The 27404-nt window shown below is 44.4% G+C and overlaps 1 protein-coding gene across 1 annotated transcript in view; it reads left to right on the top strand.

Annotated features, from left to right (window-relative positions):
- The window catches only part of LOC126095542 (nose resistant to fluoxetine protein 6-like), a 149207-nt gene that overhangs the window by 97091 nt on the left and 24712 nt on the right, over window positions 1–27404 (top strand). The window contains exon 5 of the mRNA XM_049910322.1: window positions 6513–6696. Within this exon, the coding sequence (XP_049766279.1) occupies window positions 6513–6696 (184 nt within the window). The remainder of the gene's footprint in view (window positions 1–6512; window positions 6697–27404) is intronic.

Raw genomic sequence — 27404 nt, forward strand, 5'->3', positions numbered from 1 at the left:
GTGTGAGGAATGTTTCCTGAAAGTTTGGCCGTACCTTTTTGTAACACCCTTTGTTAATCCAATTCCTAATGTAAAGATAGCTACTCTTACGTATCTATATTTCCACCCGCACTTGCGCAAGAAACACCATCAGCGATGCACGGTACACAGCTGCTCGCCACGTGTAGTTCCGGCCGCAGCTCTCGCGGCCTACCGACCTCGTCCGCGCAGTGGGGCCTGCTGTTTCTCTTCAGCCCAAGTAATGTAGATTTATGACTGGTTACTACAGGGCTACTGTTTTATACTTGACATGGATAAACTTTGGCATGCAATAGTTTAGTGTCACTGGTTTCTGAAGAAGGCCAAATTATTTTGGCTGAAACCTGGGTAAAGATTGGTTTCTATTTGCAACTGAGGCTGACGTGTTACATGTTCAATTATCACAGTTGCTGACAGGGCTGCACAATGTTAAAAATTCTTCAACCAGAATTATCCTATTTTTACATTTTTTTTTAAACGTAGCAGGTCTTTCAGTTTTCTTCTCGACAGAATTGAACTGCTTGATTTATGAACACTATTCCATCGGAGCGTACTCTTCGATAATGTATATTTGGACGGTGACTATCCATTTCAGCCGATGCTAAGGATTCGCAGAAGTAGTAACACACTACGACCATAACGTGACTTTACAACGCCGGGACACGTGTGTCCATAGAGTAGTGTCGGGTATTGTCAGACGCTTTTGATCCCGTCTGTACGTGAACAAAGTTTAATTAAGCGTACTGCCGTTGGCAATTGTAAAATGAATAAGTTATAGTTAAGATTAAAACTAACAAATCTAACGTAGACCCGTGAGAAAGGCGAGATGAGCCAGTGAGCAAACAAGCAAATATAGAGAAAACAGCAGCGCAACTGGTGCTGCGCTAGGCGCTGTAGATCGTAGGTACCCAAGGGTTGGCGGTCCAGACGCACGGCCTCTGGTCCTTCGCCACGGGAGAGGCCCATCTACTTAGTTACATGCTCTATGTTCACAGCCCGACGTCCACTCACCCCGACCCACCTTGTATTTGGTCTCCTACGATCGTGAGACGCCCTGTTGATAAATGTCAGCCTCGCGTATCTGCTGTTTACCGTTAGAGGACCCCGCCAGATAGGCGCCCCCAAAAATGGTTCAAATGGCTCTGAGCACTATGCGACTTAACTTCTGAGGTCAACAGTCGCCTAGAACTTAGAACTAATTAAACCTAACTAACCTAAGGACAGCACACACATCCATGCCCGAGGCTGGATTCGAACCTGCGACCGTCGCGGTCGCTCGGTTCCAGACTGTAGCGCCTAGAATTGCACGGTCACTCCGGCCGGTAGGCGCCCCCAATTCGCCGAAATGTTGATCCCCTCAAACGGCGCTTGTCGACCGACCACATGAGCTGACTGGACGACACAGCAGGCGGCACTGTGCTCTCACCTACATCTACATCTACGTGATTACTCTGCTATTCACAATAAAGTGCCTGGCAGTGAGTTCTAGGCGCTTCAGTCTGGAACCGCGCGACCGCTACGGTAGCGGGTTCGAATCTTGCCTCGGGCATGGATGTGTGAGATGTCCTTAGGTTAGTTAGGTTTAAGTAGTTCTAAGTTCTAGAGTACTGATAACCTCAGATGTTTAGTACCATAGTGCTCAGAGCCATTTGAACCATTTTTTTGGTTCAATGAACCACCTTCAAGTTATCTCTCTACCTTTCCACTCTCTAACGTCGGGCGGGAAAAACGAGCACTTAAATTTTTCTGTGCGATACCTGATTTCTCTTATTTTATCGTGATGGTCATTTCTTCCTATGTACTCGTAAGTGGGCGCCAACAGAATGTTTTCGCAATCGGAGGAGAAAACTCGTGATTGAAATTTCGTGAGAAGATCCCGTCTCAACGAAAAACGCCTTTGTTTTAATGATTGCCACTCCAATTCACGTATCATGTCTGTGGCACTATCTCCTCTATTTCGCGATAGTACAAAACGAGCCGCCCTTCTTTGAACTTTTTCGATATCATCCGTCAGTCCCATCTAATGCGGATCCCACAAAAAAAAATTGTTCAAATGGCTCTGAGCACTATGGGACTTAACTTCTGAGGTCATCAGTCGCCTAGAACTTAGAACTACTTAAACCTAACTAACCTAAGGACATCACACACATCCATGCCCGAGGCAGGATTCGAACCTGCGACCGTAGCGGTCGCGCGGTTCCGGACTGTAGCGCCTAGAACCGCTCGGCCACTCTGGCCGGCCGGATCCCACACCGCACAGCAATCCTCCAGAACAGATCGGACAAGCTTGGTGCAAGCAGTTTCTTTAGTAGACCTGTTGCACCTTCTAAGGTTCAGCCAATGAGTTGCAGTATTTGGTTTGCTCCACCCACAACATTATCTATGTAATCGTTCCAATTTAGGTTATTTGTAATTGTAATCCCTAATTATTCAGTCGAATTTACAGCCTTGAGATTTGTGTGATTTATCGCATAATCGAAATTTAGCAGATTTCTTTTAGTGCTCATGTGAATAACTTCACACTTTTCTTTATTCAGGGTCAATTCTCACTTTTCGCACTATACAGATATCTTGTCTAAATCATTTTGCAATTCGTTTTGGTCATCTGATGACTTTACAAGACGGTAAATGATAGCATCATCTGCAAACAATCTAATAGAGCTACTCAGATTGTCTCCTATGTCAAATATATAAATCAGGAACAATAGAGGGCCTATAACACTTCCTTGACGAACGCCGGATATTACATCTGCTTTACTCGATGACTTTCCGTCTATTACTACGAACTGTGACCTTTCTGACAGGAAATCACGTGGTCCTGGCCCGTTTCCAACGCCCGGTCCTTACTACACCCCTTGCAGATCTACGAGAGCTGTCTTGGCTATGGCACAGCTGCTATGATCAGTAACTGTACACAGTCTCACTACTGAAAAAAACTTTCTACAATAGGGAGGAGTGATCTCTGCAATCGTAATTTCTGTCGGTTACAGTAATGGAAATCACTGTAAAGGCATGGATATTTGCAAGAAAATTAAAATTGTCTGTTGGAATAGTTGTGCACAATGTATATGCAATAGTTTGAATCCAGTATGCCGACAAATACAGTCAAATGATATCGCATTTGATGCCAGCAGTTCAGTACAGAAGACATCAACGATTCAGGTGGTAGAGGGTGGAACTGGGTATAAAGGCAGTCGGCTCTGCGCGGTATTACATCTACGTCTACATCATACTCCGCAAGCCACCTAATGATGTGTGGTGGAGGTTACTTTCAGTACCACTATCTGATCCCTCCAACCCTGTTCCACTCGCGAATAGTGCGTGGGAAGGATGATTGTCGGCAAGCATCTGTATTGGCTCTAATTTCTCGAATTTTCTCCTCGTGGTCAAAACGCAAGATGTATGTGTGGGGCCGGCCGGTGTGGCCGAGCGGTTCTAGGCGCTGCAATTTGGAACCGCGAGACCACTACGGTCGCAGGTTCGAATCCTGCGTCGGGCATGGATGTGTGTGATGTCCTTAGGTTAGTTAGGTTTAAGTAGTTCTAAGTTCTAGGGGACTGATGACCTCGGATGTTAAGTCCCATAGTGCTCAGAGCCATTTGAACCATTTTTTCCCCCTGTGGGGGGCGTAATAAACCGCTCCGTGATGCACAACACCTCTCTTGTAACCTCTGCCAGTAGAGTTTGTTTAGCATCTCCGTAACACTCTCTCGCCAGCTAAACGTTCCCGTGACAAAACGCGCCGCTCTTCGTTGGATCTTCTCTATCGCCTCCTCAGAGGGATCATAGACAGATGAACAATACTCAAGAATCGGGCAATCAAGCGCCTTATAAGCCACTTCTTTGGTGGATAAGTTACATTTCCTTAAGATTCTTCCGATGCATCTGAGTCTGGTGACTGCCTTTCCCACTAACTGGTTCATGTGGTCATTCCACTTAAGGTCACTCTGCATAGTTACGCCTAGATATTTTGCGGCAGACGCCGTCTCCAGCTGTTTGTCATCAATAGTGTAGCTGTACAGTAGTGGATTTCTTTTCCTATGTATGCGTAATATTTTACGTTTATTTACGTTCAGGATCAACTGCCGGAGCCTGCGCCAGTCATCAATTCTCTGCAGGTCGTTCTGCAAATTCGTACTATCTTCTGGCGTTGCTACTTTGGCATAGACAGTTGCATCATCTGCGAATAACCTTAAAGAGCTTCCGACGCTTTCTACTAGATCATTTATATACAGAGTGATTCACGAAGATATGCAGATTTTTTAATATGTTATTCTACAAGTAAAGCTGAAGAAAAAATTTCATATAAACAAAGGTTCGCAAATGTTTAGTTACGGAGTTACAGCTAATAAAAGATTTTGCCTGAAATTTAGCAACTTCGCTAATATCAAACCATCGCAAAACTGTAAGAGGTTAAAGTAAAGCGCCATTTCCATTTATTTTGTTGTCACATCTGCTGTGATTTCGAGTTCTCTTATGTCTTACTTAATTTCTTTGATCCATTTAGTGTTCCTCGTAGTACTCCACAATTTTTCTATTATTCTCTTACTAATTCTGTTTTCCCGTTTTGTCATCAGATGTCCAAAAATTAGATATATTTTTTCCTAGTTGCGCTCATTTGAAGCTATTTTCCAACGACCATTTACTTGATATTGTTTATTTATGTATGTCCTAATTATTCTTGTTTCTATGTTTAGTGTTTTGTCAGTTTCTGCTGTATTAGTTGTTGTGAGGGTGGTTTCAGCTGCATAAGTTATTTCTGGTAGTATAACTGTTTTATAACGTCTTAATTTTGCATCCATGGATAGGCTTTTCTTGTTGTATGTGTTTTTTGTAATGTAATTTGCTTTCGTCAGTTTTTTGTTCTGTTTTGCCATGATGGTTTACCACTTAGATTGTAAGTTATAATTTCACCTAAATATTTAAATTTGTCAACTATTTTTATTTCTTGTTCTTCTATCGTAATTTTGTTTGCAAGTGATGGGTCAGTCAGCATAATCTCTGTCATACTGATCAGCCAGAACATTATGACCACCTACCTAATAGCCAGTAAGCTCAACTTTGGCACAGATAAAAGCAGCGACGCGCCATGACATGGAAGCAATGAGGCCTTAGTAGGTTGCTGAAGGCATTTGGCACCACATCTGCACACACAAGTTACCTAATTCCCGTAAATTCCTAAGAAGGGGCGATCAGCTCTGATGCCAAGTTCAGTCTCATCCCAGATGTGTTCGACCTGGTTCAAATTTGGCGATTTGGGGGAGGGGTGGGCAGCACATCAATTAGAACACACTACTTTGTTACTCGAACCTCTCCATCACACACCTGGCCTAGTGACATGGAGAAATGCATTATCTTGTTGAAAAATGCCACTGCCATCTAAACACACGATCGTCATGAAGAGGTGTACAAAGTCTGTAACCAGTGTACGATCCTCCTTCGCCACCACGATGTCGTGCACGAGTTCCACTGGACCTATGGATGCCCACATGAATGTTTCCCAGGCATAATAGAGCCGCCACCAGCTTGCCTCCATTTCGCAGTACAGGTATCAAGGAGTTGTTCCCCTGGAAGACGACGGATTCGCTCCCTCCCATCGGCGTGACCTCCAGTGTCGATGGTCACGTGCCCATTTCAGTGACAGTTGCCGATGTCGTGATGTTAACATCGGCACATGCAGGAGTCGTCGGTTGTGGAGGATCATTTTTAGGAGCATTCGGTGGTGGTGGTTAGTGTTTAACGTCCCGTCGACAACGAGGCCATTAGAGATGGAGCGCAAGCTCGGGTTAGGGAAGGACTGGGAAGGAAATCGGACGTGCCCTTTCAAAGGAACCATCCCGGCATGGAGCATTCGGTGCACTGTGTGTTGAGACATACTTGTTCTCTGCCCAGCGTTAAAGTCTGATTTAGTTCCGCCACAGTTCGCCGCCTGTCCTTTTTTAACAGTCTTCCCAGACTACGTCGCGACATCCGACATCTGCAAGGGGGGTGGCCGCCCTGCTCTACGACGTGTGGACGTGGTTTCATCTTGGTTTCACCATGTGTTGAAGACACCCACCACAGCACTCCTAGAACACCCGACAAGTCGTGCAGTTTCCGAAATGCTCGTTACGAGCCTCCAGGCCATCACAATCTGCCCTTGGTCAAATTCACATGGATCGTGCTCCTTCCCCACTCTGTACACACACAGCATGCTCATTGATACTACATGCACCGCGTGTGTGTCTGTCTGGCAGTCATTCCTCGCCAGGTGACGCTGCTATCGCCTGGACGGGTTTATGTCAATAGCAGTTCAGTGGTCATAATGTTCCGGCTGAGCAGTATACATACTAAAGTATAATACACGCAGATTTCAGTCGAATTTTGCCCTCAAAAGGAGATCAGAACAACGCGTTATCTCACAGTATTGTAATGTTCAGTTGGCTCTAATGAGGTTGGAGTATCACTTTCGAGCAATAATCCTAGCTATCGGCTATTTACGTTGCCTTTGCCAGGTGGCGGTGAGTGCCTGTTGGACCGCGTCGACGGCCCTGGCGCTGTTCTCCACGTACGGGCTGCACCTCAGCTACCACAGGCCCTACAGCAGGCTGGAGGCTGCGCTGTTCGCCACCCTGCAGCCGCTTGCCTGGGCCCTGTCCATCTCGTGGGTCATCTATGCCTGCGAAAACGGACGTGCAGGTCAGTTGCTGGCACAAGTCATTCAGTACTATAGTTCAATTCTTTTATCTTGGCGGCTCGCGCATGCCTGCCCAGACGCGGGAGATTGCTGCGTTGCCAGTTGCACGCGCCAAGAGAAGCAGCGCCATAGTATAGTTCGCAAACTTAGGCGCAATTTATGAAGTAAAGACACCAAGGCCGCATTAACTCTTTCGCTACTTCAGAGACGTGCTCCCCGCATTCCGCGCTGTGCGCAATTTTGTCATCACTGCACTGCTCGCCTGTGCAGACACATGGTGTTCCGACTGTTTTGACACACTTATCATTCGATTCCTCAAAAACTATTTGGCCCAAAAATTTGATTTTTACAAATCTTCTTGACTGATACCTTCCCCCCATAAATGACCTAATTTTGTTTCGATGTTCAACGCAGTTATTGTGCAGCATTAAATGTAGCAAACCATTGCACGAAATTTTGAAGAGTTTGCAGTGGTAAAAGTCCATACTTTCCATATGGTCGATTTTATTTGCCACTAGAAATTTCAAAAAATTACATTCCAAACGAATAAAATTCATGAAATAAGACTTCGATATTATTTTGAAGTAAGGAAAATATGAGGCATCAAACAAGATCTGAACTCAGAACTTTTAACTTAGTAGCCCAACACTTTTTTTTTTTTAATCTCATTTTGTTCGCTTTTGTTCGTTGTATCTGCTCGGGGCGGACGTCGTAAGACATCCTACGAAGTTCGTTGATGATCGATTAACTCAGTTTTTTTATTACAGAGGGTACGTAACCCTCTGACCGAACACGCTGAGCTACCGTGCCGGTATCCCTTAACCATTACGCTAACGCAGCTCATCGTTGAACTGGATTCCTGGAGTATTTTAAAGAGTGACACAAAATACCGACAAATACTGTTGGTATGACTATGAATTACTCACGTTTCGTCGAAGTACAATAGGAAATAAACATTTACCGCTGTTCTTTATTGCGAAAAAGCCGTTAGTGAGAATGAATTTCCTTGCTATCATCTGAATTAGGAGGCTTATTGCTTGTTTGGTTTAATTAGTTAGTAGAATAAAGGTCGGGACACACACGTCCGGGCCGTGTCAGGGCCGAGCGTCGGACGAGTGACGGCCGTGCTCCGGTCCGTTCCTGCAGGGGCCACACATGACCGGGGCACGCCCGTGTCTCTGTTGTTCCTTGTGGTGACTCGGACGCGGTGACCTGTGTTTCTGTTTCTGAAAGCTGTAAAACATGTTCACTAATTTTCGTAATAGTGAATTAGGACTTATAGCACTTGCTTTAGACGAAGAGGAAAAAGAACGAAGGTAAACAAGAAGAAGAAAATTATGGATCCACAGTGCCTGGAAAACAAGACCAGTACAGGGAGAGCTTCGAACATTATTTTCTCATCTCATAGATGATGAGACTAAGTTTTATGAATATTTTAGGATGACGCAGTACACCTTCTGTGAACTTTTAAAGAAACTAGAACCAAGACTGAGAAAAAACATTGCATTCGGTATATTGCAACAGAAATTTCGAATATTTAGAAGAATCCTTCAGGGAGATCCTAATAACCTTACAATGATTGTGACGGCTGCGTGTGTACTGTACAACTTTATTCGAAAAATGGAAGTTTATAGGGTGCCCGAACAGAGGATAGATCAAAAGGAAACTGCTGAGGGATCCGGAAGATCATCAAATCTTCGAAACCTACCACGAATTCGTGGGAGATCAACAGATGCTGCATTTGCTGTACGAGAACAACTCAAAAACTTCCTGAATTCTCCACAAGGGACTGTGGAATGGCAAGAACATGGCGTCTTGGCGATATAACGATGACATAAACCAAACATGTGTTTGTAAAATAAAAAGTAAATAAATATCTTTCGGGTATTAAAACTTGTATAGTTTTTATCTTACCTTTGGCTTGTAGATCTGTTGCAGTTGTCTTCCAAACTCTGTCTTTGTACTCGATATCCCTGTAGTTTTCACTTCCCTGATCGTAAAGAACAGGAAACTTACAAACTTCTTCTATTACTCGTTCCACATCCATGTTTTGTGCACAGAACAGTCTTGCGCAGTTGCACAGCTCACAAGACAATCCTACCGTCAGGCCGTGTCCGTCACGTGAAAAATTAAACACGGTGAATCTCGCCCGGCCCGGCCTTGGCCCGTTGACGTTCCCCATGCACGGCCCGGTCAAGTGGGGCCCGCTACATTTGTTGTAATGATGTATTTCGTTGCCCGGGTGACGGCCGATACTCGGACGTGTATCGGCACGGACACGGTCCGGACATGTGTGTCCCGACCTTAAGAAGCAATTGGTTTAAAGAATGCTTTTTCCAAACTTTCTTTTATAGAAAGTCTGCTATCAAGACATTGCTTTTGTTCAATTGCTTTATTTATGACTGAACGTTTCTAAAACTGAAGACACTCGTCCGTGCTCTGTACTGCAGTCGCGCTCTGGCAACGTCGTTCTCTGTTCATTGGCTGACTGTGTTTTGTGACGTCAGATGCGCAGAAGGAACCTAAACTCGGCCGCCGTCGTAAATGACGCGCACTTTAGTACCTCGCACTAACACTCCCTTACTTGAAACATGCTGATAATTATCTCATAGCGCTAAAACAAAGCTGTAGAATTTGTCACACTAGCACCTTGCATCCATTGCAAAAACAGACATAATGTCTGCAGGGATACCGCAATCACTTTTTATACAATGTTATTTATAATCCGTCTTGATCGCAAAAATGTTTATTACATGGCCGGTTTCGGTTCCTCTAGAACCATCTTCAGGTCTGCAATTTCGGTTACAGTAGTAACCCGTCCACACTCAACAACCTTCACATGGTGTGTCACGAATGCGCAGGTCTGAAGATGGTTCTAGAGGAACCGAAACCGGTCATGTGAATAATCGTTTTTTTCAATCAAGATGGATTATAAATAGCCTTGCATCCAGTTTCCTTTACAGATGTACTACACTTTCACAGAACCGTTTCAAGAAATCTAGGTGTTCCACTCACCTTCTTTAATACTAATTTTACGTGTCTGTCCCATTTCACATCGCATCTCGGTTCTGCTAGTAAATACTAATACGATGTGACGTGCTCAACATGCTCACCACTAACACTGTAATCGGATACAGTCAGATTCTTTCCCTGTCTCCATCAACATCTCCATGACTACATTGCAAATCACGCTTAAGTGCCTGACAGAGGCTTCATCGAACCACCTTCTCACCAATTCTCTGTTATTCCACTGGCGAACGGCGCGCGGAAGAAACGAACACTATATCCTTCCGTGGGAGTACTGATTTCCCTTATTTTATTATGATGCTCGTTTCTCCCTATCGAGGTCGACGTCAACACACTATTTTCGCATTTGGAGGAGAAAGTTGGTGACTGAACCTTCGTAAGAAGATCCCGCCGCAACGAGAAACGCCTTTGTTTTACTCATCTACATCCCAAATCCTGTATCCTCTCCGTGACACTCTCTCCCCTATTTTTCGATAGTACAAAACGTTCTGATCTTCTCTGAACTTTCTCGATGCACTCCGATAATCCTATCTGGTAAGGATCCCACACCGCGCAGCAGTAATCCAAATCGAGACGCACAATCGTAATGTAGGCAGACTCTTTAGTAGATCTGTTGCATCTTGTAAGTGTTCTGTCAATACAACTCAGTCTTTGGTTCGTCTTCCCTACAACATTTTCTGTGCGTTCTCTCCAATTTAAGTTGTTCAAATACTTAGTTGAATTTATGGCCTTTAGATTTGATTGATTTATCGTGTAACCGCAGTTTAACCGATTATTTTTAACACTCATGAGGATGACCTCACGTTTTTCATTACTTAGGATCAACCGACAATTTTCGCGCCACACAGAAATCTCTTCTAAATTGTTTAGCAATTGGTTTTGATTTTTTCTTGAGTTAACTAATCAGTAAACGACAGCGTCTTCTACAAGCAACCAAAGACGGCTATTCAGATTGTCTCCTAAACGATTTACACACATCAAAAAAAGTTTTGCATCACCTCGGTTCCGAGAGTTCCGGAACATGTACAGAAAATTGGAATAGAGAATAACAAAAACATCATTTCCGCCCTTTTCTACTGCTCATGAAAACCACACATTGCGTGTTGTACCACCATACAGCGAGACCTCCAGAGGTCGTGGTCCACATTGCTGTACACACCGGCACGTCTAATACCCAATAGCACGTCTTCTTGCATTGATGCATGCCTGTATTCGTCGTGGCATACTATCCACAAGTTCATCGAGGCACTGTTGGTCAAGATTGTCACACTCCTCAACGGCGATTCGGCGTAGATCGCTCAGAGTGGTCACGTCATCCACAAACAGCCCTTTTCAAACAATCCCAGGCATGTTCGATAGGGTTCACGTCTCGAGAAAATGCTGGTCACTGTAGTCGAGCGATGTCGTTATCCTGAAGGAAGTCATTCACAAGATGTGCACGATGGGGGCGCGTAATGTCGTCCATGAAGACGAATGCCTCGCCAATATGATACTGATGTGATTGCACTATCGGTCGGAGGATAGAATTCACGTTTCGTACAGCCGTTACGATGCCTTCCATAACCACCAGCGGCGTACGTCGGCCCCACATAATGCCACCGCAAAACAGCAGGGAACCTCCACCTTGCTGCACTCGCTGGACAGTATGTCTAAGGTGTTCAGCCTGACCGTGTTGCCTCCAAACACGTCACCGACGATTGTCTGGTTGAAGGCATACGCGACACTCATCGGTGAAGAGAACGTGATGCCAATCATGAGTGGTCCATTCGGCGTGTTGTTGGGCTCATCTGTACAGCGCTGTATGGTGTCGTGGTTGCAAAGATGGACCACGCCATGGATGTCGGGAGTGAAGTTGCGCATCATGCAGCCTACTGCGCACAGTTTGAGTTGTAACATGACGTCCTGTGGCTGCACGAAAAGTATTATTCAACATGGTGGCGTTGCTCTCAGGGTTCCTCCGAGCCATAACCCGTAGGTAGTGGTCATCGACTGCAGTAGTAGCTCCTTGGCGGCCTGAGCGAGGCATGTCATCGACAGTTCCTGTCTCTCTGTATCTCCTCCATATCCGAACAACATCGCTTGAGTTCACTCCGAGACGCCTGGACACTTCCCTTGTTGAGAGCCCTTCCTGGCACAAAGTAAGAATACCGACACGATTGAACCTCGGTATTGACCGTCTAGGCATGGTTGAACTACAGACAACACGGGCCGTGTACCTCCTTCCTGGTGAAATGACTGGGACTGATCGGTCGGACCCCCTCCGTCTAATAGGCACTGCTCATGCACGGTTGTTTACATCTTTGGGCGGGTTTAGTGACATGTCTGTACAGTCAAAGAGACAGTGTCTGTGATACAGTATCCACAGTCAACGTCTATCTTCAGAATTTCTGGGAACCGAGGTGATGCAAAACTTTTTTTGATGTGTGTATGTAGATAACGAACAGCACATGGCCTGTAACACTCTATTGGGAAACGCCAGAAATCGATTCTGTTTTACTCGGTGACATTCCGTCAATCACTACGAACTTTAACCCCTCTGACAGGAAATTACGAATCCAGTAGCATAACTGGAACGATAATCCGTAAGCACGCAGTCTGATTACAAGCCGCTTGTGAAGTATGATGTCAAAGGCGTTCTGAAAATCTAGAAATACGTAATCAATTTGAAATCCCTTGTCAGCAGCGCTTAACATTTCGTGTGTGTAAAGAGCTAGTTGCGTTTCACGAGAACGATGTTTTTTAAATTCGTGTGACTGTCAGTAGACCGTTCTCTTCGAGGTAATTCACAATGTTCGAACACAATATTTGTTCCAGAATCCTGTTGCATATCGATGTTAATGATATGGGCCTGTTACTTATTGAATTGCTCCTAATGCCTTTCTTGAATATTGGCGTGACCTGTGCAACTATCCAATCTTTGGGTGCGGATCTTTCGTCGAGCGAGCGGTTGTATTGTTAAGTATGGAGCTGTTGCATTAGTATAATCTTGAAAGGAAACTAACTAGTAAGCAATCTGGGTTGGAAGGTATTATCTTGCGTTCATCCCAGTTTAAAAAGAGTTGTCATTCATTACACCAAGTACTTTCTTTATTTCTTTAGGATCGTCCAACGACGATACCTTCCTCACTCTCTGATCAAAAGTATCCGGACACCTGTTACTGGACATTAATATGAGGCGTGTCCACCATTCGCCATTATGATGGGTTGAATTCTACTGGCGATACTTTTAATGATGTGACTGAATGTCTGCGGGGGAATGGTAACCTTTTCTTCCTCTAGCCGAAACCATAGAAGGTATTGACGTTAGACGCTGGGGTCTGGAACCTATTCGACGATTTGACCCATCGCAAAGGAGTTCCATTGGGCAAAGCTCGGTACTGTGGGCAGGCCAGTCCATTTCAAGAACGTTACCGTCCACAAACGGCTGCGCCACACGTGTCGCTTTATGAGGGGGTGCATTGTCTTGCCGATATATCGCCTCCAAACTGTTCTTATACTGTACGCTGTACACATTTCTGCAAAATTTGTTCGTATCCTTCCGCATTTTGCGTTCTCCTAAGCACAATAGGGATAAAAATGGTTCACTTCGCCTTGTAACAAGGATTTTGGGGAGCTGAGTGCTAACCTTCACAAACACTGCAGTTAATATTATTTCTTCAGCCCTGAGAGCTAAAACGTCTTAAACTCCATGAATTTTGATTGATTTTAGCCATAGTCTCTATCCTGAAGGGAAAACCTAGCAAAGGAATTTTAATTAGTGACCTCCAGAACGACCGATCAGAGATAACACTTTGCTAAACATATCAAGTAATTTTCTCTTACAGGGTTCACGATCTTAACGACTACAGGGCATGTAGAAACGTGATGGCGTGGCTTTGAGGCGAGATTTAACGAACTGTGTAGCTGCATTATTGACAGTTATTTCACAAATGGAGAGTACTCCTGAGACTATATTTACTAGAGACACACATAAAAATACCAATCCTCTGGTTCTACACGAGCAAACAATACTGACGCTCCGATCATTTATCATCAAAGGGACGAGTAGATTAAGGGAACGCAACACGGACGCGCAATTACTCAAATACAAAAATTCGGAAGCAAAATTCGTCACTTTCCATTACTAACTGAGCCATCGAAGCCAGTTCATGACTCACAGCAAAAAGAATCATGATAACCAATTGGGCAAACGTTGCAAGAAGTGCTTCGTGAACGTTCAGACACCGAATTCGCTTCCATCCGAATTTACGTAAAAATGGTCACTCGCGAAAATTCCGCACTGTGGAGTTTCATCGTTATAGAGAGACCTAACTTGATAATGAAACTAAATGTCATCTAGAATCAGTACTTACTTGATCACAGACATTAAATTCTCTCTAAAACTTCAACTGCCTCGCCTCTGCATACAGAGAGTGACAAAACTTGGGGACGTGTTGACCAATCCCCAAACTGCTTCTTTTAGAAAGTGCAAGCGTTTCCTCCAATCAGATGACAGGAGAACAAATTTCCGCTTCTCTCGGCCTAAAATGTTCCATTCAATTCAACCGCTGAAATTTTGAAGAACCGCACCCCAGTGCTCGGATTCGAAAACAGCCAACTGCGAAGCTCCATCTCTGCAAAAGCGCAGCTGCGTCTAGCGACGTAATGTCGCGCCGACCTGTCGCCATCGGAGCTGGCGTCGAAAATAACGCTCAGCTGCCTTCCCAGTCTGCTACCGCATAGTTAAACCAAGACCTTCCACCTGAATTTGCCTAGTTGCATGCATTTGTTACTCCCCCCCCCCCCCCCTCCCCAATTCACTCAGAATGAAGGAGCGGTGGCTCTGAGCACTATGGGACTTAACTTCTGAGGTCATCAGTCCCCTAGAACTTAGAATTACTTAAACCTAACTAACCTAAGGACATCACACACATCCATGCCCGAGGCAGGATTCGAACCTGCGACCGTAGCGGTCGCGCGGTTCCGGACTGTAGCGCCTAGAACCGCTCGGTCATCCCGGTCGGCTAGAATGAAGGAGCATCCATGTTTGGGACAGGTGGTTATAGGTTCATGTTGCTCTGACGGTCAGTTGTCCTTAAAACCGTCCTCTCACGGAATGTGAGAACGCGCGTGGACGAGGGGCTGGTGACGCCACAGCGGGGAATTCCACGTTCCCCTACACTGCGGAGCTTGAAATGAAGAATCCAGCATGTCCGATATTTGCCCAGTGGAGAGGAACGTGACCAATAACAGGCGACATCGTTTTACCTCACAAGCAGAACTTACGAGCCGCCATATAATACTGAGTTAAACTACATATTTGGCGGGTTTTCTTTATCATAGAGTACGTGGTATGAATATAAGCTGTTTCAAAGTATCAGTAAAGAAAACGCATTGGTTGTAATAAAATGACAGGATACTACATATCGGTAGAAAAAGGCTTCCTGTATTTCATATTTTTATTGATACAACATGTGTGCTACGAAAGTTCACTGTTTAACTGCTGCGGCACAATGATGATCTTTCTAAAGTGCATCGTATCGATACTATTTGTCGTAGTAAAGAATCAAATAAAGACATTGGTAGACACAGTCTTTAGACAGTGTATACCATAAAAGTAGCCAAGGCTGCCATGTTGAAGCCGTAATAAGCTGATAGCGTCGTGAGCTGCATGCACTCCTTCCAAAAATTTATTTTCAACTTTGTTTTCTAAAAGATTCTGGGTCTTTCTTGTTGGTTTAATAGCAGAACGAGGGGCGTGCAGTAAGTAATGGAACACTTTATTTCTCAAAGCATGTCGGTTTTATGAAGAGCCGGCCGCGGTGGCCGTGCGGTTCTGGCGCTGCAGTCCCGAACCGCGGGGCTGCTACGCTCGCAGGTTCGAATCCTGCCTCGGGCATGGGTGTGTGTGATGTCCTTAGGTTAGTTAGGTTTAAGTAGTTCTAAGTTCTAGGGGACTTATGACCTAAGCTGTTGAGTCCCATAGTGCTCAGAGCCATTTTTTTTATGAAGAATTCTAACACACGTATTATTCCTCATTCTTTTGGCTACAAAACACTATTTTTAAAAACAGTCTCCGTTCAATGCGATAACCTTACGCTACCTTACAGAGAAGGTCTGTACTCGTATGCCCAAATGGTACCACTACAATGGTCGATGCCGGAGCCAATGTCGTGCTGCACAAATAATTGCATCCAAAATCGTCAAGATCAACCTCGTACACAAGCAATTCTGCGCAGATGGCCCTTCGTTGCCCTTTATGGACTTCCGTCACGCGGCGAGGAATCCAGCGGGCACACCTCTTTGAGTACCCCAGCTGGTGGCCACGTGTGTCAAAACTACTAACAGATGGTTCAAATGGCTCTGAGCACTATGGGACTTAACATCTGAGGTATCAGTCCCCTAGAACTTAGAACTACTTAAACCTAACTAGCCTAAGGACATCACACCCATTCATACCCGAGGCACGATTCGAATCTGCGACCGTAGTGGTGACGCGGTTCCAGACTGAAGCGCCTAGAACCGCTCGACCACTCCGGCCGGCCACTACTAACAGAGACGTCCACTTGAGCAGCGAGCTGTTTGATTGTAATCCGTCAATATCAACGAATAACAGTGTCCGCACATTCCAACATAGCAGGACTCACAGCTGTACACGGCCGGCGGCCATGAGGGAGATCGGACACGTTTGTGCGGTCCTGTTACGGTGACGACAGAGGCCTCGCCCAAGGACTTACCAGGGATTTGTTGAAATCCAATAACAGTTCTCTGCTTCGAACGCACTCCTGTTACAGGGCGCTATTTTGAAAGCAACGATAGCGCCACTACCTATCGAAACTACATACAGCGGTTAAAGAGGGAATATTCTACGACGACTCACGACAAATTCCGGAACGGGCCGAGAAAAATGTGTTGCGTTAGTTATTGAACGCCCCTCGTTTTACCTGCAGTAGTCGACTTAAATAATATTAATAATGTATTTGCTGCAATTCTTGATGCAAAGACCAACGACTGGAATGTTTCCCCAGTGGCGAGAAATCTTAAAGTAACTGCCAGTCTATGTCAGAAAGCAAATACAAGTTACACATAGGAAGTTTTTACTCTTCTGAAAACTTAAGTCAAATGTATAGAAACTTATCTCTTGGTTTTCTGGACCTCCTCGTGTTTGTATCCTTTCGGTAATATCTTTTACAACTATGGTGAGCAGCTTCAAAAAAAAAACCTCCACTTCCATTCAAATGAAATTACGAAACGAATTTCGATTTTTACCTACACTACTGGACATTAAAATTGCTACACCACGAAGATGACGTGCTACAGACGCGAAATTTAACAGACAGGAAGAAGATGCTGTGATATGCAAATGATTAGCTTTTCAGAGCATTCACACAAGGTTGGCGCCGGTGGCGACACCTACAACGTGCTGACATGAGGAAAGTTTCCAACCGATTTCTCATACACACACAGCAGTTGACCGGCGTTGCCTGGTGAAACGTTGTTGTGATGCCTCGTGTAAGGAGGAGAAATGCGTACCATCACGTTTCCAACTTTGATAAAGGTCGGATCATAGCCTATCGTGTTTGCGGTTTATCGTATCGCGACATTGCTGCTCGCTTTGGTCGAGATACAATGACTGTTAGCAGAATATGGAATCGGTCGGTTCAGGAGGGTAATACGGAACGCCGTGCTGGATCCCAACGGCCTCGTATCACTAGCAGTCTAGATGACGGGCATCTCATCTGCATGGCTGTAACGGATGGTGCAGCCACGTCTCGATCACTGAGTCAACAGATGGGGACGTTTGCAAGACAACAACCATCTGCACTAACAGTTCGACGGCGTTTGCAGCAGCATGGACTGTCAGGTCGGAGACCATGGCTGCGGTTACTCTTGACGCTCCATCACAGACAGGAGCGCCTGCGATGGCGTACTCAACGACGAACGTGGGTGCACGAATGGCAAAACGTCATTTTTTCGGATGAATCCAGGTTCTGTTTACAGCATCATGATGGTCGTATCCGTGTTTGGCGACATCGCGCTGAACGCACATTGGAAGCGTGTATTCGTCATCGCCGTACTGCCATATCACCCGGCGTGATGGTATGGGGTGCCATTGGTTACACGTCTCGATCACCTCTTGTTCCCATTGACGACACTTTGAACAGTGGACGTTACATTTCAGATGTGTTACGACCCGTGGCGCTACCCTTCATTTGATTCCTGCGAAACCCCACATTTCAGCAGGATAATGGTTCAAATGGCTCTGAGCACTATGGGACTCAACTGCTGTGGTCATAAGTCCCCTAGAACTTAGAACTACTTAAACCTAACTAACCTAAGGACATCACACACATCCATGCCCGAGGCAGGATTCGAACCTGCGACCGTAGCGGTCGTGCGGTTCCAGACTGTAGCGCCTTTAACCGCTCGGCCACTCCGAGCAGGATAATGCACGACCGCATTTTTCAGGTCCTGTACGGTCCTTTCTGGATACAGAAAATGTTCGAGTGCTGCCCTGGGCAGCACATTCTCCAGATCTCTCACCAATTGAAAACGTCTGGTCAATGGTGGCCGAGCAACTGGCTCGCCACAATACGCCAGTCACTACTCTTGATCAACTGTGGTATCGTGTTGAAGCTGTATGGGCAGCTGTACCTGTACACGCCATCCAAGCTGTGTTTGACTCAATGCCCAGGCGTATCAAGGCCGTTATTACGGCCAGAGGTGGTTGTTCTGGGTACTGATTTCTCAGGATCTATGCACCCAAATTGCGTGAAAATGTAAGCACATGTCAGTCCTAGTATAATATATTTGTCCAATGAATACCCGTTTATCGTCAGCATTTCTTCTTGGTGTAGCAATTTTAATGGCCAGTAGTGTATGTGATGATGTACGTATGTTACTTCAGAATGGTGGTAGTCGACGCAACATCGAGAATATGGATATTTTCCATGCGCACACTGACATTGGACAATACAACTATATACGATTTAAAAACAAAAATGGGTTCAATATTCAATTGAGTTAACGAATAACTTCCATTAGTGAGGCACACATTTCAGATCGTAGTACAGCATTATTGGCTAAGTTAACTCTGTTGGCTGTTGTCTAAGAAGAGCGGGGGAAATCGTGAATAAGATTGTGGACCCGTCGATGGCTTGACCATTTGTAGTTCATCTGAGTGGCTTTTCCTGTCCGCCTCCTTAGCTGAGTGGTCAGCGCGCCTTACTGCCATGCAGCGAGACCGCGTTTGATTCCCGGCCTGTTTGGGGGTTTTATCCGCTCGGGCTCTGAATGTCGTGTTGTCCTCATTACCTATTTCATCGTCATCGACACTCATGTCGCCCAATGTGGCATCAACTGACAAGACTTGCAACGTGGCGCCTGAACTTCCCACCGGTGGGGACTCCTGGCCATCAGTGCCATACGATCATTTCATTTCACTTTTTCTTCGTGAATACGTGCTGACTCTTTTAGAGAATCGGCGTTTGAGCTTAGAATGTGTTCTAACGTCTTGCAACAACAGACTGACGACAGAAATACTGATCTATGTTTTGTTCCACTCCTTTTTTTCCTTCAATTTACTTTCAAATCTTTCCTCATTCACACGGGGGATCCTCGTCATCTAGTATACCCCACATAACTAAATTGTCTTTGTTAGTGGTAGGTGGGGTCGCTTCAGAGATATGAAGGTCAACTTTGTTTTATTAAATGGGATGTTATAGTTTGGTACTTATTTTCTGATAGCGGGTATCGATACGAGTCCAATGATGTGTAACATTAAGGTCTTCAAAGGTCAACGAAGGTCAACGAAGGTCACAAATGTCCATTTACAGAAGGTATTCGAAGTGATGAACATTGGTATCAGTGCAGTGCTGCAATGTTCTTATCATGGATTGAGTGGTATTCCTTATCACTTCGGCACTGATCGTAGCACATGCTCTGACAATTCTCTCTCGCTTATCTTCAGGTGTAACAGGAATCATATCTCTGAAGCGACCCCACCTAGCAACAAAAAATCAAAGTCATATTATGGCCCCCGTTGTCCCATGCAATTTTTGTCCCACAAACTTTTCAGCTCCTCTCATACTTTCGGAGTTATTCTTGGTGGCAATAGTTAGTGACACACCCTGTAGTTGTAAGTGTTCGACGACTGGATTAACTACGAAACTTGAGAGCGAGGTTATCGATCTCTTTAAGCTTTTTATTAAGGTGCCGTGACAATGGCATAATTCCAAAGTTTTCCAGGTTAGTACACTTTATAAAATGGACTTCCGTCAATAAGATTTTAAGAAAAAAACTGGTTCTGATATTGTTAACGAGAGGATCCGGCTTCCCCGCCGAAAATAGACCTCGTTTCTGAACGAATTCATCGCCAGCTACTGAAGATGTCTGTGGAGTTACACTACAACTCATGGAATTGGATACAAGGTAGGACATGTGCCAAATCAGATTGGGTTCCTGAGGGGTACACATCGAGAAATACTGCGGAGTTTAACCGGCTTGAGACGTCTTCGAAAAAAGATACTGTTACTCGACTCTCCCATATTAGTACGACGGGTAGAGACCTGGACAATGCTACAACGATGGTTTCAGATAAAGGACTCGATTTTGCACCAACACCAAAGGATTTGCCAATACTCTCGTATGTCAGCGTCATTGAAGAAGTTGTTCGACAGTCATCTATGGATTGCTCAGATGAAATAAGAGGCGAAACTTGCTGGGTCCCTATGGAAGCTCGCCCATAAAGGGGTGCTATTTATGTAGCAGAGAGGGCTGCACTATGTAAGCTTCGTCAGTATACCCACAAGGTGATGCTTGCATTGATAAAGGCAATGCCCCATTTTTAACGACTCGTGACGGCTATCATGAAAAATTTACAGTTTACTGAGCGACAGCATATGTCAGAAGATCAGTCAAGACACCACTAACCAGCTGTTGAGGAAGACTGCTTCGCTTCCTACCAGAAGTTGTGTGAGAATTGAAAACAAATGGTGTGGTTCCTCTGAGGCTTTATGGACTTCCAAAGATCCATAAGAAAGACATGTTTGTGTGTCCAATACTGAGTACCACTGGCGCTCCAAATTATGACTGTGCCAAACACTTAGCATCGTTATTAAGACCTCTTATGGGAAAATGAAGCAAAACGAGGATAATGGAATGTAGTCGAATTAAGTCGGGTGATGCTGAGGGAATTAGATTAGGAAATGAGACACTTAAAGTAGTAAAGGAGTTGGGGAGCAAAATAACTGATGATGGTCGAAGTAGAGACGATATAAAATGTAGACTGGCAATGGCAAGGAAAGCGTTTCTGAATAAGAGAAATTTGTTAACATCGAGTACTGATTTAAATGTCAGGAAGTATTTGTATGGAGTGTAGCCATGTATGGAAGTGAAACATGGACGATAAATAGTTTAGACAAGAAGAGAATAGAAGTTTTCGAAATGTGGTGCTACAGAAGAATGCTGAAGATTAGATGGGTAGATCACATAACTAATGAGGACGTATTGAATTGAATTGGGGAGAAGAGGAGTTTATGACACAACTTGACTAGAAGAAGGGATCGGTTGATAGGACATGTTCTGAGGCATCAAGGGATTACCAATTTAGTACTGGAGGGCAGCGTGGAGGGAAAAAATCGTAGAGGGGGACCAAGAGATGAATACACTAAGCAGATTCAGAAGGATGTAGCCTGAAGTAGGTACTGGGAGATGAAGAAGCTTGCACAGGATAGAGTAGCATAGAGAGCTGCATCAAACCAGTCTCAGGACTGAAGACCACAACAACAACAACATGGGAAAATGTGCTCATCACCTACAAAACTCTGAGGACTTAATTGGCAAATAGTTCTGATCTATTAGTCAGCTTCGATACAGTGTCATTCATAAAGGTTCCCCAATGAGAATCGTTATCTCTTATTGGCAAAAGTTTTGATAAAGATGTTTCAGCTTTGTTCGGACATGATATGACTGTATCATATTTTTTTATAACGAATTTTTTTAACAGACTGATGAAGTCGTCATGGATAGTTCCTTGTCACTCTTTGTGGCCTGTTTATTTATAAAGGACTTTAAGGAAAAGATCTCTGCCACCTTGAAACACACAGTACTTTGGAGATATGTTGACGACATGTTTGTAGTGTATCCCTGTGGTGAAGGTGCAATACAAAAATTTTTAAACCATCTTAATTCCATGCATGGACAAATCCAGTTCACAATGGAAATCAAAAAGAAGTGGTGCCATCCATTTTTGTAGTTTTAGTTCTGCACAAAGATGCTTGCACTTTGGGACATGCAGTATATCAGAAATTGACACATAAGGATTAATATTTATGTGCCAATAGCTGCCACCATCCTTCCCAAACGATGAGTGTTCTCACAATTTTTCGTCACAGAGCACACTTCATTGCTGACGGGAGCAGTCTGCAGGACGAGTTTCTAGCTTTAAACAGAATATTTGAAGTCAATGGGTATTCTTAACAGCAGGTACGTAAAGTGCTACGAATGAAATCAAAGGTGTGCATAAGGAATGCAGAAGGTGACATAGAAAGATTTAATCCATGGCTTTCTTGCCATATGTAGGAAGCCTATTGTCGGCTCCTCAGCAAGCACTAAGTCAAAGTGATTTTTCGTCCTCCACTGAAGACAGCGGCACTGTTGGTTTGGCAGTAGTTAACTGGTTTACCTTATGTGTGTGGCCCTTCATACATAGGACAGATGACTAGTACAGTCTATGAAAGATGCACGGAACAACGTAGGTACACCCGGCTCTTACGGCCAAATGAATCGGCTGTGGCATAGCACTGTACTGATACTGCTTACTCTAAGCTGGATCAAAACCTCGAAATTCTATAGCCAGCTTCGTCCTTTAGGACTGATTGTGAAAGAAGCGGTTGACGTTCCTTTGGCGACGAATTTAATTAATAGGGATAGCAGTTTCAGCTTGGTTAAGTCATGGAATCCCGCACTTTCTTTAACAAACTTCCAAAGAAGTCGCTGCAGTGCAGCTCATAGTGATACACTGAGTTCCCAGGATGGATCGACCGCGTAGCCACAGAACTAATTCTGCGTATGTGTACCTCTTTGCCGACGATCGTCTCTGGCGCCTGTGTATTTGTAGCGGAACGAGCAGTAGCGCTAACGACGAAATCTGTCCCGAGATATACCTCTCAGTCCAACCCCGATCACAGTGCTCCACCTCACACCATCCCCCAGTTTTTTCTTCCCCCTTCATCCACCTTGCTGAATTCTAGTCGCTACTTGTGGTTCTACAGGGCTCCACAGTCATACTCATCATCGCACCTTCGTCATTACAATTATTTTGTGGGTCACCTGGCGTCACCATTACACCATGGTATCATTCGCGTTCAAGAGTAACTGTATTTAAACTGTAAGTTCTCTCATTTTATTATGATGATTATTGCTCCCTGTATAGGTGGGCAGCAACAATATATTTTCGTACTCCGTGAACAAAGTTGGTGATTGAAATTTCATGAAAACTTCTTGCCGCAACGAAAATCTCTGCTTTAATGCTTGCCACCCCAATTCGTGTATCACATCAGTGGCTCTCTCTCACCTATTTCACGATAATACAATACGGGATGCCCTTCTTTGAACTCTCACTGTCCTTTGTCAATTCTGTCTGATGTAGGTCCCGTACCACACCACAATGCTCCAGAAGATGGCGGACAAGCGTAGTGTAATCAGCCTCTTTAGTGGACCTGTTGCATTTTCTGAGTGTTCTGACAGTAAATCTCAGTCTTCGGTTTACTTTCCCCACAACATTATCTATGTCATCGTTCCAATTTTATTTATCCGTAATTGTAATCCCTAAATATTAGTTGAATTTACAGCCTTTAGACTTGCATGTTTTATTCTGTAACCGAAATTTAGCGGATTCCTTTTAGTACTCACGTGGATGACTTCACACTTTTCAGTATTTAGAGCCAATTGTCGCACCATAGAGATATCTCGTCTAAATCGTTTTGCAATTTGTTTTCATCATCTGATGACTTTATATGACTGTAAATGACAGCATCATCTGCAAACAATCTAAGAGGGATGCACAGATAATCTCCCAAATCGTTTATGTACATCAGGAATAGCAGTGGGCCTATAACACTTCCTTGGGGAACGCCAGATATTATTTCTGTTTTACTCGTTGACTTTCTGTCAGTTACTACGAACTGGAATCTTTCTATCCGGAAAACACGAATCCAGTTGCACAACTGAGATAATACGTCATAGACACGTAATATGAATAGTAGTCACTTGTGAGGCACATTGTCAAAAGTCTTCTGGAAATCTAGAAATATGGAATCAGTTTGACATCCCTTTTGTCGATACCACTCATTACTTCGTGAGAATAAAGAGCTAGGTGAGTTTCACAAGAACGATATTTTCTAAATCCGTGTTGGCTGTGTCAATAAATCGTTCTGTTCGAGATAACCCATAATGTTCTAACACAGTATAGGTTCCAAAATCCTACTGCAAATCGACGTTAGCAATATGGGTCCTTATTTCAGTGGATTACTTCTGTTTCCTTTCTTTGATATTGGTGAAACTTGTGCATCTTTCCAGTCTTTTGGTACCGATCTTTCGACGAGCGAGCAGTTGTATACGATTGCTAGGTATGGGGCTAATGTATCAGCATACTCTCAAATGAACCTGACTGGTATACAATCTGGAACGGAGGCCTTGCCTTTCTTTAGTGATTTAAGCTGCTTCGCTGCATCAATGATATATACTTCAAGGTTACTCATGTTGGCAGTTGTTCTTGATTCAAATTAATCTTATTTAACGAAGGAATTTCTGAAAACTGCTTTAGTGGCAATGTCATCTGTAACGTCAGCATTTTTATCTCGCAGAGAGGGTACTGACTGTGCCCTCTGTTGTTGTAGTTTACATACGACCTCGCGTTGATTTTCACACTATGTTTCGGGCTTCTGTATAAGTTTGCCAGTCTTAGGAGGTTTTGCATTCTTTGAAATTTGGGATGCTTTCTTCGTTGCTGCCGTACCAATGTTCTGACCTGTTTTGTGTACCACATGGGATCGGCACCATTTCTTATTAGTTTATTCGGCATATATTTCTCAATTGTCGTCGATACTATTTCTTGGTATTTAAACCACATTTCGTCTACACTTACATAGTCAGGCCAGAGGGCGTAAAGACTGTCTCTTAGGAAGGTGTCAAGCGATTTTTTATCTGTATTTTTTAATAGATTTATTTTGTGTTTATTTTTGGCAGTTTTGAAGTTATAGCATTTAGTCTCGCAACAACAACCTGATCAACACTAATCTCTGTATCCATCATGACGCTCCATATTTGCTCAGGAATATTTGTTATAAAAAGGTCAAACATGTTTTTGCAACCATTTACACTTAGAGTGGTTTCCTGAACTAATTGTTCCAAATAATTTTCCGAGATCGCATTGAGAACGTATTCGGACGATACCCTGCACCGACTTTGAACACGTATTTTCGCCATCGTATCGAGGGTAGATTGAAGTCACCACCAACTACGAGAACTGTATCAATGGGGTACCTATTTGAAATGAAATTCAAGTTTTCTTTGAACTGTTCAGAAACAGTATCATCGTAGTCAGAGGGCAGGGGGGAAGCGGGGGGGGGGGGGGGGGGTAGTAGGTAAAAGGAATTAATTATTAATTTATTCTGGTTGCGAAGTATAACCTCTACCTAATTATCTGCTTCAATTTCACTACAAAGTAAACTGCCTCTGACAGCAATAAACACTCCAGTACCAATTGTATTTAATCTATCCTTTCTCTACACCACTTGGTTCTTTGTAAAAATTTTGGTTGAATTATTTTCAGCCTTAGCAAGCTTTCCGAACCAATAACGATTTAAGCTTAAGTGCCTTCTTTTAGTATTTGGAGCTCTGGCGTCATCAGCCACAGATATCACTCGAAACCTGTTTGTCAGACAAAACAGGCAGGCTCTTCAATAGCCCTCGCGGAAGTCTTTCGCCACCTGCCACATTTTACAGCGACCTCCTACTCACCCACGAGTGAGGGATCAACCTCAACAGCCTCAAGCTTTGTGACCGAAACCAACACCGCCTAGAGCTGTGCGCGAGGGTCATCAACTCAGCTCGGATGCGGACAGCGCAGTCACAGCCCCTATCCATAGCAAAGAAGGCAGAACTGTACCCTACACAGTTATGAGAACAGAAGACTGTGCCCAGTAAGCTCACGGGCACGCAATAAATTAAAAGGGTAAACTAGTATCCTCAAAGATAACTGGAAGTGAGGTGCTCCTGATGGTAGCTCCTAAATATGTCCTGCGCCAGGAAATTTCAGTGCACTCAGTGGAAGGTCAGTTTCTGGGCTGGCGTGCAGATTTCAGCCTTCGTCGCCGATGAACAGTAGTCAGCATGACTTGATGAACCACGCACCTGCTTCTGAGGTCCATAAGCGGCAACAGCCTCAACCTTTGTGACAGAAAATAACACCGCCTGGAGCTGTGCGCGAGGGTCATCAACTCAGCTCGCATGTGGACGGCACAGTCACAGTCCCTAACCATAGCAAAGACGGCAGAATGGTACCTCACATAGTTATGAGAACAGAAGACTGTGCCCAGTAAGCACAGTTGATAGCCACTTGCTTCAATTGGACTGTCAGTTGTTCAACAATTGCACGTCTATTCGCCTGTACACATCTCTGCAGCTGTCGTTCACCATTTTCCTCTATGCATCACAGTTGCCTCTGTGCCAGTTTTGTATAGCCTCATTTTGCCGTACACGGTATACTTTTACAGCGGTGGCACGCCAACAGTTTCCAAACTTAGCCGTTTCGAAAATGCTTCCACCCTTGGCCCAAAAACAATGATCAGACTCTTCTGGACGTCAAATAAATCACTCCCTCTGTGCTTTACAGAAAGTGCGCTGATATGAAACTTCCTGGCAGATTAAAACTGTGTGTCGGACTGAGACTCGGACTCGAGACCTTTGCCTTTTGCGGGCAAGTGCTCCACAAACTGAGCAACCTAAGCACAACTCGTGACCCCCTCACAGCTTCAATTCTGCCAGAACTTCGTCTCCTTGTTTCCGAGAGGATCTGCAAGGATCGCAGAAGAGCTTCTGTGAAGTTTGGAAGGTAGGAGACAAGGTACTGGCAGAATCGAAGCAGGAAGGATCGTCAGTCGTGCTTGCGTAGAGCACTTGCCCACGAAAGGCAATGGTTTCGAGTTCGAGTCTCGATCCGGCACACAGTTTTAATCTGCTAGGTAGTTCATTTCAGCGCACAGTCCGCTGCAGAGTGAACATCTCATTCTGTAAAGATTACAGCACTCCCCGCATCCTCCTGATAAGTGTCTAGCGCTGCCACATGCCGTCTGTAAGTGGTTACTGAGTTTGGCCATCGAACTTAGGCGATGATCACATTAAAGTGACTGGACTGAGTAGTTTCTTTATGCACTTTGAAAGACTGTGTTTGTGCACTTAGCTCTGTTATAGACGATAGCTGGGGTAATGTTCACTAACCATACTTCTCTGAGATCACCAGAATACCTAGAATTACATTCTAAAAGTTGAACAATAGACGGCTACGAAACGTAAGATCACACCAACGGAAAGTGATAAATAAATGTACTGAACTGTCCTTATCGCGAAGCTTGGTTTGAACACTGCACTGCTTTACTAGACGTAGCCCTGCTGGAAAATGCGTTCAAATGTGTGTGAAATC

Source organism: Schistocerca cancellata, chromosome 8, assembly GCF_023864275.1.
Source record: "Schistocerca cancellata isolate TAMUIC-IGC-003103 chromosome 8, iqSchCanc2.1, whole genome shotgun sequence".
NCBI lineage: Eukaryota > Metazoa > Arthropoda > Insecta > Orthoptera > Acrididae > Schistocerca > Schistocerca cancellata.